This window comes from Rhinopithecus bieti, unplaced genomic scaffold, assembly GCF_001698545.2.
Source record: "Rhinopithecus bieti isolate Rb0 unplaced genomic scaffold, ASM169854v2 scaffold_15296, whole genome shotgun sequence".
In the NCBI taxonomy this organism is placed as follows: Eukaryota; Metazoa; Chordata; class Mammalia; order Primates; family Cercopithecidae; genus Rhinopithecus; species Rhinopithecus bieti.
Genome location: NW_016809075.1, coordinates 1,689,824 through 1,703,437, shown reverse-complemented (window position 1 = coordinate 1,703,437; position 13,614 = coordinate 1,689,824). Strand labels below are relative to the sequence as shown.

Here is a 13,614-nt window from a genome sequence, read left to right as displayed (position 1 = left end):
TGCCCCTATTTTACTGAGGATTTTCGCATCGATGTTCATCAGGGATATTGGTCTAAAATTCTCTTTTTTTGTCGTGTCTCTGCCAGGCTTTGGTATCAGGATGATGCTGGCCTCATAAAATGAGTTAGGGAGGATTCCCTCTTTTTCTGTTGTTTGGAATAGTTTCAGAAGGAGTGGCACCAGCTCCTCTTTGTACCTCTGGTAGAATTTGGCTGTGAATCTGTCTCGTCCTGGACTTTTTTGGGTTGGTAGGCTATTATTGTCTCAATTTCAGAGCCTGTTATTGGTCTATTCAGAGATTCAACTTCTTCATGGTTTAGTCTTGGGAGGGTGTACGCGTCCAGGAATTTATCCATTTCTTCTAGATTTTCTAGTTTATTTGCGTAGAGGTGTTTGTAGTATTCTCTGATGGAAGTTTGTATTTCTGTGGGATCAGTGGTGATATCCCTTTTATCATTTTTTATTGCATCTATTTGATTCTTCTCTCTTTTCCTCTTTATTAGTCTTGCTAGCAATCTATCAATTTTGTTGATCTTTTCAAAAAACCAGCTCCTGGATTCACTGATTTTTTTGAATCACTGATTTTGTTTCTTTGTGTCTCTATCTCCTTCAGTTCTGCTCTGATCTTAGTTATTTCTTGCCTTCTGCTAGCTTTTGAATGTGTTTGCTCTTGCTTCTCTAGTTCTTTTAACTGTGATGTTAGGGTATTGATTTTAGATCTTTCCTGCTTTCTCTTATGAGCATTTAGTGCTATGAATTCCCCTCTACATACTGCTTTAAATGTGTCCCAGAGATTCTGGTACGTTGTGCCTTTGTTCTCATTGGTTTCAAAGAACATCTTTATTTCTGCCTTCATTTCGTTATTTACCCAGTAGTCATTCAGGAGCAGATTGTCCAGTTTCCATGTAGTTGTGCAGTTTTAAGTGAGTTTCTTAATCCTGAGTTCTAATCTGAACACACTGTGGTCTGAGAGTTTGTTGTAATTTCTGTTCTTTTACATTTGCTGAGGAGTGCTTTACTTCCAATCATGTAGTCAATTTTAGAGTAAATGTGATGTGGTGCTAAGAAGAATGTATATTCTGTGGATTTGGGGTGGAGAATTCTGTAGATGTCTATTAGGTTTGCTTGGTACAGAGCTGTGCTCAAGTCCTGGATATCCTTGTTAACCTTCTGTCTCGTTGATCTGTCTAATATTGACAGTGGGGTGTTAAAGTCTCCCATTATTACTGTGTGGGAGTCTAGGTCTCTTTGTAGGTCTCTAAGGACTTGCTTTATGAATCTGGGTGCTCCTGTATGGGGTGCATATATATTCAGGACAGTTAGCTCTTCTTGTTGAATGGATCCCTTTACCATTATAGTAATGGCCTTCTTTGTCTCTTTTGATCTTTGTTGGTTTAAAGTCTGTTTTATCAGAGACTAGGAGACTTTTACTTTTTTAAAAAAAATGTTTTTTCTATGTGTGGTTTGTTAAAATGGATAACTTTCCCAAATGCAATAAACTATCTTTAAATTAATAAAAGTAAAGAAAATCAAACAACTTATAAAGACAATGTTAACGTATGGGACAAGGCATTGCTAAGAGAAAATTAGCAGATGATAGCATTCATTACATGTAAGATAGATAAAACTATGTAATAATTATTAGATATATAGACAAGAGTAGAAATAAAAAATGAAAACAGTTTACTTGTTAGTATAGCAGAATTATGGTATTTTCCTTTCCATTTTATTGTTATAGTGCTACATATGTAAGTATATATATTTTAAAAGTTCTTACTCATATTAAGCCAAAATCTACATCAGGATTAAGTTCCACTGCTTGATACTAGTTTTGCTCTCTGAGGCCACAAAGACAGAAGTCTAATTCTTTTAAAACATGACAGATCTTTAAATATTTAAAAACCTATTCCCCTTAGGGCTTCTCGCTTTCAAATTCCTATAGGCTTCATAAGATCAACTACTATGTCTTATTCATCTTTGTATTGCTGGCAGCTCTGAAATAATATCTTAAATATAGTAGGCAATCAATAACATTAGACATTTATAGAACTGAATATGAGATTCCTCTCATTATTCTGGTCACCCTTTCCCAGATATGTTTTCATTTGTTAAAATGCTTAAAATATGGCTCCTAGTTCCGTCTTAGTTCCTCACACTTATTGTCTTCAATGACCTTCTAAAATCTTTTTTTTTTTTTTTTTTTTGAGACGGAGTCTCACTCTGTCGCCCAGGTTGGAGTGCAGTGGTGCAATCTCGGCTCACTGCAAGCTCCGCTTCCCGGGTTCACACCATTCTCCTGACTCAGCCTCCAGAGTAGCTGGCACTACAGGCGACCGCCACCACGCCTGGCTAATTTTTTCGTATTTTTAGTAGAGATGGGGTTTCACTGTGTTAGCCAGGATGGTCTCAATCTCCCGACCTTGTGATCTGCCCGCTGCGGCCTCCCAAAGTGCTGGGATTACAGGCGTGAGCCACCGCGCCCGGCCAGACCTTCTAAAATCTACTCCAACTATCCCTATGGTTATAACCAGGTCCTAAGAAACCATTCTACCTGGTAAATTCAGACATTCCACTCTCTACTTATCCCATTCTTCAAAGGTGCTTGTTCATTTATACTCACTATGGTCTTTACTATTGCATCAATACATTTCAGTCAACTGACTCCTCTCATTTCCAAATCCATTATATTTTTTCTGTCTTCACATCTTTCCTCAGCCCTTTTGATTTTAGAGTTCATACATTACCTTTGTTCTTATTAACACAGTTTAAGTTCCCTTGTCTCACAGTCCATGCATCATAAGCTGTTGAAAAAATCCAATCTTGAATGGATCCAACCTCAGGATCAAAAAGGCCTGAAGCCTTTTCCAGGCCTGTATCCAGGCTGCTGGGTGTGGCTGGAGAAATTCTACCTTAGAGAAAACTGGTTCCATTACAGATCTGGAGTTGCTGATCTCAAATGGTTACTAGAGCTGTTAACAATCCTACCACACTAATCTCATTCTCATTTGGCAAAATTTCAAACCGCATCAACTTTCATGAAACCTTTAACCCTCTATTTTTCCATTTCACTGAACATATGATTGTCCTTCCCATTCCACAGAGAAAATATAAACTGTACAATGCAAACTCACAACTTCCTGCCATCCCCAAAAGTACAGTATATTTCCAATGATATAATGACATGCAACCATAAAAAGGAGGAAGTTATTTATGTATACGAAAAAAAGACAAAAGAGGAAGTACAAAACCATGTTTATGCTTACATTACAATCTTTTTAAAACATATGAATTTGCTTGAATATGCACACAGTTTCTGAGAAAAGATTAAAACCACATACAGTTGCCTATAGGGAGAAGAACTTAGGTAAGAGGGGTTTTTCAATGTGTATACTCTTTTATAGGTTTAGAATTTTGAACCATGTGAAATATCTTAGATAATAAATCAAATTTGTAAACCTAATGATGTAAGTTTCATGCTTTAAGTTTCACATTATAGGGACTGGGGAAGGGGAAATGGGGACAATTATTTAATGGGCACAGAGTTTCAATTTGGAATGATGAAAAAGTTCTGATGATGAAGAGTGGTAATGGTTGCACAACAACAGAATGTACTGGAACACATTAGAATGTACTGAAGGTCACTGAATTGTACATTTAAAAATGTTTAAATGGTAAATTTTGTTGTACATATTTTACTGCAGTTAAAAAACCTATAATACTGATAATTAAAAACCAAAATACCCTGCAATGCCTTCTTATTGCCATTATGATGAAGAACAAGACTCTGTATATTATCCCTACCTAACTCCATCACTGTCTTGAAACTCTCTTCTTTTAGTTCTAGAATATTCAACTAAATTAGTATTTGACTTGAAAACTCAAGTGAAGGCTGGACTATGTGTGTCTTGTTCCCTAATGTATATCTGATGGCTACCACATGGCTTAGCATATAAGAAGCATCCTAAAATACTTTCAGAATGAATGGATAAATTCAAAATTAAACTGTACTCTAGATGCAGTCTAACCAATGAATGGAGTAGAACCACCCCTTACTCCAATTTAGCCTAGGGTTATTCAAAACCACAAACCTTTCAGAACTGAACTACTGATAAATAGGTAAGGGTTTCTCAAATCCCTTCCAAACAAAGCTGACTTTCTAAATCTCAATGCAGAATACATATTCTATTAATATTTATCTAATTGTTTTTCAAACATATCTCTGCCATCCACTATATTAACTATTTCTCTCAGATTTGAACCTTTTGCAAATGGAATAGACACAACCTCTATTTAGTCATGGGTGAGAACATTAAATGCAACAATGCTGAGGACAAAGGAGGGACAGCACAATTCCATAACAGACATTTTTTAAAAAATTTAATTTAACTTAGGCCAGGGGCGGTGGCTCACACCTATAATCCCAACACTTTGGGAGGCTGAGGCAGGTGGATCACGAGGTCCGGAGATTGAGACCATCATGGCTAACATGTAAAACCCTGTCTCTACTAAAAATATAAAAATTTAGCCAGGCATGGTGGCACGCGCCTGTAGTCCCAGCTACTCAGGAGGCTGAGGCAGGAGAATCACTTGAACCTGGGACGTGAAGGTTGTAGTGTGCTGAGATCACACCACTGCACTCCAGCCTGGGCAACAAAGCAAGACTGCATCTCAAAAATAAATAAATAAATAAAAATTAATTTAATTTAATTTAAAGTTCCAGGATACGTGTGCAGGATGTACAGGTTTGTTACACAGGTAAATGAGTGCCATGTGGTTTGCTATACCTATCAACCCATCACCTAGGTATTAAGCCCTGCATGCATTAGCTATTTATCCTGATGCTCTCCCTCGAGACATTTCTTGAAGCTGACAATGACCCATTAATTAACAATCTTTAGGTATGGCTATAAATACTTTTAATTTGTATTATCATGCAGCATTTTCCTCTCATAAAATTTAGACAACGAATTCTCCTTAGAGGTGGAACTGGTACAAAATATCAATGACAGAGAAGATTTAAAAAACTGATGAATCACTATTAAGATATTTTAGACGCTATTCTGTGTAATATTCTGTGTTATACAGAATAGCGTCTAGAATATCTTAATAATAATTCAAACATAACATTAACACACCATTGGAAGAGGCTGGGCGCTGTGGCTCATGCCTGTAAATCCCAGCATTTTGGGAAGCTGAGGTGGGCGGATGGCTTGAGGTCCGGAGTTCGAGACCAGCTTGGCCAACGTGGTGAAACTCTGTCTTCACTAAAAATACAAAAATTTGCCCGGTGTGGTGGCGCATGCCTGCAGTCCCAGCTATTTGGGAGGCTGAGGCAGAAGAATTGCTTGAACCCAGGAGGCGGAGGTTGCAGCAAGCAGAGATTGCACCACTGCACTCCAGCCCAGGCAAAAGAGCAAGACTCTGTCTCAAACAAAAGAAAACAACAAAAACAAAAACATAATATTAGGGAAGACCAATATGTCTTCCCACAGCATACTTTTTGAAGACAGCTGCTGATAACAGGATGCTTGGCTGGGTTATCTATGTGTCCTCTTTTTCTATGTAAAAGAATATTTATTAAAGTTGCCATTCCCTAAGTCTTTATTACTTCCAGGGGGGAAAAAAAACATAAAAGAAAGTGAGATAGAGTAAGCCATTTAAACTTACCAAGTGCTTACAAAATGACAGAGGGGAACTGGGTGATCTCCAAAGTCTTTTAGCTTTAACAATTGATCATACAATGTGCTAATGGTTGACAACTGAATATGTTGCCTTCTCCAAATCAGTTGTATTTATAGCTTCCTCTAAATATAACTCTGTAAAGTGAATGATGTAAGGCATTTTGGACAAGAGATGTTCTGGCTGAGTAATACTTCTGCTGTCTGTCTCAAGTCAAACCAGGTAGTTCGTTACCTATACCCTGACTTCTCATCCCTGAACTACATTTGCAGTAGTACATTTCTGTTTGTCATTACTTAGGTATTTAATACACTTTATAAAAGCGAACTTATATTTTTGCTGAAGCTTCACTTAACTTATCTTGAATATAGTCATGACATTTCAAATATAAAATATGGGTCTAGAACTGAATAACTAACCAAAATTTGCATTCTGCAAAATTATAGTGTGAAAATGACACCTTCACAGAATCAAAACATTATGGAAAAATATATAGCATTCCACAGACTAACTTAAAATGCCAGGAAGTGACTTGAGCTGAATTAGAGTCTATGGAACCATAGTGCTTTCAAGGTAAAGAAGTAAAGGAATAACATAAAACTTCTGAAACGGAACCTGAAAGAAAATGCCTTTTGAGAAGCATGATATTAATCTTGAAATGGCTTTCTCTAGAAAACAGAACATGTCCTCCACAATCATAAAGCATTTCACAGAGATGAATTTTTTTTAATGAAACAGGGTAGGCATTAAGTAAGAAAGAGACAGGTGTACTGTCTCTTTCTATTGTCATATGACAAGTCCTAGTCATGAAACAGAAAAAAGAAATGCTTATTGACCACATAGGTTGTTCCAGACTCAAGAAGATAAATACAGATAAGTATGTTTGTTTTATGTCGGCAAACTTTTGGCATTTATAGTCTGCAAGAATTACGATTAAGAGCTTCCCAACAATACCTAGCATCATGAAAAAAAAAAAAAAAGACCTATGATAGGAACAAAATGAATATTTAGAAATGATGTGCCAGGAACCATGGTTTTTGGCTATAAGCAACTGAAACTCTGAATCAAGACCGCTTAATAAAACAAGGAATGTTTTACAACATGAATAAAAGGAATTCAGAGTCCAGGAAGGCTCCTGGATTGGTCAACTCTTAGATTCCTTGCACCTCTTCACTGTGCCATTAAAAAGCTTGCCTCATCTAAACCGGATACCCAACATGGTCAGAAGACAGCTACCAGCAGCAGGTAGGACAACATGCTTCTTTGTTCATATTCAGCTTAAGATGCTTATCTTGTCCTCCATCCTTGAAATAAAGTCTTTCTTCAGCATGTTTGGCACATGACCAACCCTAGACCAATAACAGTTGTCTGAAGAATATTATGTACTAACTGGCTTAGAATGACCAGAATCCACCAGTGAAAAAGGATACAAAGTCAACTTCCCCAGAGTCCTATAGATTTGTATATATACCTGAAGTAAATCAGGAATCTGTTTGGAAGGAAGACGGGGTAGGCAACTTACAGTGTTTACTACATTTGTTACTATTGATTTCCTAGTGGAGGGAAGGGATATTAATTTGTGGCACTGCAGCAAAATCATTATAGTCATTTCCATGCATTGTTAAAAAAAAAAAAAACACTTGGTAAAGACTAAAGAGTTATTACTTTGGTCAAACTAGCATCTAAATGCATTTATAGTTTAATCAAAACTGATGTTAGCAAATAAATTATGTCCCCAGTTACCAGAAAAACAACTAAGAACTTTGTGTCACAAAACTCTCTCAGTCCAAGTCACAAAACTATATTAACTTAAAATTCTTAATAGAAAGTAGCCAAATTATACTAGTTTTTCCATTTTTTTCTTTTATACAGAAGTAGTAAAATAAATGTAACAGAGTCAGTTATGTAAAACTCCTCTTAGTATTTCACTTATAAGAAGAATCCCTGTTTTGCTCATGATTTTAAAGTCATGAGGAAGAAGAAATATGAAGAAACCAAACTTTAAGCTGGGAAAGATTATCCAAATCACTTAGTTCAGCCCTTTTATTCCAGAAGTTCCAAATCTAAAGTACAAGAAATCCTTCTCCAAGATGACTGTCTGCGTGTTTTTTAATACTATGTCAATTTTCAGAGCAATTTTAAGTTGTATCTGAGTAACCCTATTAGTTTGACAACATCTGTGAATTTAGCAGATGAATGATGTTATTCATGTCAAGAAGTTACATGGATCTAGCATACAAAAAACACCCCAGATCTAGTATTCAATAATTGAATATACATTGGATATCATGTGCCAGGTGCCGTGTTAGCCACTGGGAATAGAATACTGGAAAAAACAAGTGTTCTGCCCTCAAAGAGCTTCTAGCTAGTAACTCACTCCAATGAGGAACACAATGCAGGTCAAATTCCCTATCAAACTGATCACATGCCACTGCAAAGTGGTCTTTTGTTATAAATCTCCAGCCAGCTGGGTAATCACACTATGCTGAACAGTTAAACTAACAGCATGCCCAGTGGCTTCTATAGAGAAGTCTCAGAGACTGTCAGTTGGGTCAGGGGCATCAGAGGTTACCATGTTGACAATTTCAAGGTATCTAGGGAAAATCGGTGTGTGTGTTTTACACATACACGTTTTAAAAAATACAAAAGATAACACAATTTTTTGTAATTTCCTTTTCTTTCAACACTATATCTTAGAAATAAGTTGCATCAAGATTACACAGTATTCCATTTTATGGATGTACAATAATTTACAGTAGGTTCTCTACAACTAGTTGTTATCCAATCATGTATTATTTACTAAACATGCAATTTAAATTTTGCATATATGTGCATATGTGTGTATGTGTATATCTATATGTTATGTATTTAATAAATATGTGAACATACATGTATAAGAACATACATGAACAATTACATATAGTATATATGAACAAGTGTAGGATAAACTTAAATTTTAATTGCTAGGTTAAGTGTATGGGCTTTTCAATGTTTGGTAGCTATAGTGAAATTTCTATTAATAGATGGTATAGGTCAGGCAGCGTGGCTCATGACTGTAATTCCAGCACTTAAGTGTGCTGAGGTGGGAGGATCACTCGAGCCCAGAGTTCCAGACAAGCCTGGGCAACACAGTGAGACCCCGTCTCTACAAAAAAATTTTTAAAACTGCCAGGTGTGGTGGCTCACGCCTGTAATCACAGCACTTTGGGAGGCCAAAGCGGGCAGATCACCTGAGGTCAGGAGTTTGAGACCAGCTTCACCAATGTGGTGAAACCCGTCTCTACTAAAAATACAAGAATTAGCTGGGTGTGGTGGCACATGCCTGTAATCCCAGCTACTTGGGAGGCTGAGGCAGGAGAATCGCTTGAACCCGGGAGGCAGAGGTTGCAGTGAGCCAAGATCATGCCACTGCACTCCAGCCTGGGTGACAGAGCAAGACTCTTTCTCAGAAACAACAAACAACAACAACAACAACAAAAAACACACACAAAGAATTAGCCAGACATGGTGGTGGATCCCTGTAGTCCCAGCTACTAGGGAGACTGAGGTGGGAGGATCACTTGAGCCAAGTCAGCTGAGGCTGCAGTGAGCCATGACTGTGCCACTGCACTCTAACCTGAGTGACAAAGCAAGACCCTGTCTCAAAAAAACCCCCAAATAGATGGTATAGACATTACATTCCTTTCAACAATGTAAGACAGTTCCTGTTTCTTCATATGCTCATTGATATACTGTTTTGTTAAATGTTATAATTTTTATAACTATAATAGTTAAAAATTTGTCTTATTATAGTTTCAATTTATATTTCTCTTATCAATTAGATTTATGCAGTTAAAACCTATTTGTATTTCCTTTTCTATCAATTATTTGTTTACATTTTTTGCACATTTTTCTCAGTCATTGAATTAGCTTTCTCTTTAATTTGCAACACATACATAATTTTCCTTAATTAGAAATTTCTTTTTACTTTATATATATTTTCCAGAAGGGTGACACCTTTGAAATTCTTACACAATCAAATATATTCCTTTTTATGACTTCCCTACAACAAAGTTATAAAAGAAGTCCTCTGTTTTATTTAGGGTTTTATTTAATAATGTTTAAATATTTCACTCATCTGGAATTTATTTATCCTTCAGAAGGATACAGAAGAAAGCGCCAACACTGGTTACATGTGAAGGGAAATGGTTGGCTGAGAGACAAGAGTGGAAGAAACACTTACTTTTTACTTTTTTATAATGTACATGTAAATCTAGCCAATAAAAATAAACAATTTCAAAAGAAGAGGGGAAAGAATCCCTTTCCCTTTTTTTCTTTAAGACAGAGTCTTGCTCTTGTCACCTAGGCTGGAGGGCAACAGTGCGATTTCGGCTCACTACAACCTCCGCCTCCTGGGTTCTAGAGATTCTCCTGCCTCAGCCTCCTGAGTAGCTGGGATTACAGGTGCCTGCCACCGCACCCAGTTAATTTTTGTGTTTTTATTAGAGTCGGGGTTTCACCATGTTGGCCAAACTGGTCTCAAACTCCTGACACCAGGTGATCCACCCGGCTCGGCCTCTCAAAGTGCTGAGATTACAGGCATGAGCCACTGTGTTGGGCCCCCTTTTTTTAATACTCTAGTTTTTCATAACTTTCTTGACAATTGTTGCTTATTTATTTTTTCAAATAATATTCAGAATCAATTTTCTGGATCTATAAGGAAAATATTCTTATTTGTATTATATCTACAAATAAATTCAGAAAAAAGTAAAATCTTGGCCGGGTGTGGTGGCTGATGCCTATAATCCCAGCACTTTGGGAGGCTGAAGTGGGCAGATCACGAGGTCAGGAGTTCAAGACCAGCCTGGCCAACATGGTGAAACCCCGTCTCTACTAAAAATACAAAAATTAGCCAGGTGTGGTGGCACGTGCCTGATTTTAGTGTTTCATGTGGCAGTTGTTTTGGGATTGAAAGACACCCATAAACATATACACACATATATATGTAAAGACACACTTATACATATATACCCTAAATTTATTAAAAACTGTAATCAAGGGTAAATGTTGGCTGGGTGTGGTAGCTCATGCCTGTAATCCCAGCACTTTGGGAGGTTGAGGGTGGATCACCTGAGGTCAGGAATTCGAGACCAGCCTGGCCAATATGTGAAACCCTGTCTCTACCAAACATACAAAACAAAACAAAACAAACAAAAAAAATTAGCGCACGGCTGTAGTCCCAGCTACTCGGAGGCTGAAGCAGAATTGCTTGAACCTGGGAGGCGGAGGTTGCAGTGAGCCTTGATCGTGCCACTGCACTCCAGCCTGGGCGACAGAGTGAGACTCCGTCTCAAAAAAACAAAAACAAAAACAAAAAAAAACCCCAAAAATATGGGGAGGGTAAATGCTGTATTTTACCTAAGGACTTCCCAGCACATATAGAGATGATGAGGTTTCTCTTTGTCATTATTAATATGGCGAATTATATTGATATGTTTCTTAATATTCAACTTTCCTTGAATTCCTAATGTGAATGTCATTTGCATATAACCAATATATTAGGTTTTTAATGAGTTTCTGGATTTCATTAATCTATTAATATTGAGGATTTCTGCATTTGTAGACTCTTGTTTTCATTTTTTGTGCTATCTTGTCTGATTTTGGTATTAAGTGTTAGACTGACTTCATAGAAACAATTTAGAAGAATTCTATCTTTGTACTTTGGAGCTCTTTAAAAAGCATCAGAAAACCATGACCATGTGGTGTTATTTAAAGGAATTATAAAAAAAAAAAAATGCATGGGGAAAAAAACACGAGAGACTCATATCACATACAAAGAGATTATTTTTGTAATATATAAAGATATTCAGCATATCAAGAAAAAAGCCAATACATTTAAAAGACAGAAGGGTAAACAGCACACACAGACAACTGACAGAAAAAAAGTACAAGTAACACATATGTGTGAGAAAAAAATGCTCAAATGCATTTAATGACATAATGGACAAATGTGTATTAAAGCTACTATCAGTTCACATTGGCAAGAATAAAATAATTTATATTTCACTATGTTTGAAAGGTATGGAAAAAGAAACAATCTGGCACAGGGCTGGTGGAAATATAAAAAGCTGTATCTTCCATGGAGCATGATTTGGAAAATCTAATAATATAAAATGCACATGCCCTTTAAACTAGCAATTTCACTTCTATAACTTTATCTTAAGATTTTTTCCCCTATGTATATGGCATGAAATATGAAAATAGCTAACAACTATCGAGTACTCCCTACGTATGGTCACTGTTCAAGCACTTTATAAATATTAGGTAATATAAGTCTCATAATAACTCTCCAAGGCAGGCATAATACTTTGCCATTTTTTTTGAGCTGAAGAAACTGAGGTATGAGGAGATAAAGTTACTTTTCTAAAATGAAGCATTCCACAATAGTAGATGTGAAAATAAAACACAAGTGGTCTAGCTCTAAATTTCCATGTTCTTCAGAACTACAAAATACTACCTCTCAACATGTGCAAAGATATTCACTGCTGCATTGTATGCATAGCTATATACTATAAACGTCCACTAAGAGTAGACTGCATAAATAAAGTCTAAATGGTATAATAGATGCAGCATTTAAAATGAATATCAGGCTGGGCGTGGTGGCTCACGCCTGTAATCCCAGCACTTCGGGAGGCCAAGGCAGGCGAATCATCTGAGGTCAGGAGTTCCAGACCAGCCTGGCCAACATGGTGAAACCCCATTTCTAGTAAAAATAACAAAAATTAGCCAGGCATGGTGGCGCATGCCTGTAATCTCAGCTACTCAGGAGGCTGAGGCAGGAGAACTGCTTGAACATCCGAAGCAGAGGTTGCAGTGAGCCGAGATTATACCACTGCACTCCATCCAGCCTGCACAACGGAGAGAGACTCTGTCTGAAAAAAATACTATAAAATAAAATAAAATGAACATCAAAGCTCTTTGAGTAACTGATATGGAAAGATCTACAATACATACTAGATGAAGAAAGCGAACTGCAGAATAATACACAAATTGTGCTATATATGTTGAAATAAAATGAAATAATATTATACACATATAATCATACATGCTTGCTCACCCAAAGGGTATCTTCAGAAGGATACAAAAGAAAGTGCCAACAATGGTTACATGCGAAGGGAAATGGTTGGCTGAGAGACAAGAGTGGAAGAAACACTTACTTTTTACTTTTGTATAATGTACATGTAAATCTAGCCAATAAAATAAACAATTTCAAAATAAAAGTAGAAAGTAAAAAATAAAACAAAGGAAGACTTTGCCATTATCTATTACTTTTATTTATTTTACATATAGTTCATCCACCTATATATATAATAATCCACCAATTATTTCATAGCTACCACAAATTTGTAAAACTCTGGAATAAAGAATGATTACTAAAGCAATGTTCACAGTACATATGTAAGGAAAAAGTTTATGCAAAATAGTTTGTCTTACCTGATGTGTGCATTACAGTATCTTTTTGCATAGTCGGTCCATCTTCCAAATTTTTGTGGAAAGAGAGCTTCAATCTGCATGAAAAGCTATAACAATACAAGTGTTCATAATATGTTGTAATATTTTCAAGTAAATTATTATTACGATGATAAAACCATTTAACAAAATAGTAGGAAGTATAAAAGAAAATCCAACTCTTTCTTTCTCAAGTCCCCTCCCTTCTATTCATCAGGGGTAATCGTTATCTGTTGTATAAATACACATTTTTCTATGTTGATATAAGCATACATTTATGCTTTTATTCACATAAAGAGGATCATATCATATATATTGTTATACAACTAGAATTTTGTCCCATAAAACATGTCTCAGACACTTTTAAAGTACACATGTCTATTTTTATTTAGTTTTAACGCCTTATATAAACAATATAATAGTAATGCACCATTTAAAACTGAATAG

The 13,614-nt window shown here is 36.3% G+C and overlaps 1 protein-coding gene across 1 annotated transcript in view; it reads right to left on the bottom strand.

Annotated features, from left to right (window-relative positions):
* The window catches only part of ZRANB3 (zinc finger RANBP2-type containing 3), a 320,084-nt gene that overhangs the window by 129,914 nt on the left and 176,556 nt on the right, over positions 1 to 13,614 (bottom strand). Inside the window, 1 exon segment of the mRNA XM_017888482.1 lies at positions 13,153 to 13,238. Within this exon segment, the coding sequence (XP_017743971.1) occupies positions 13,153 to 13,238 (86 nt within the window).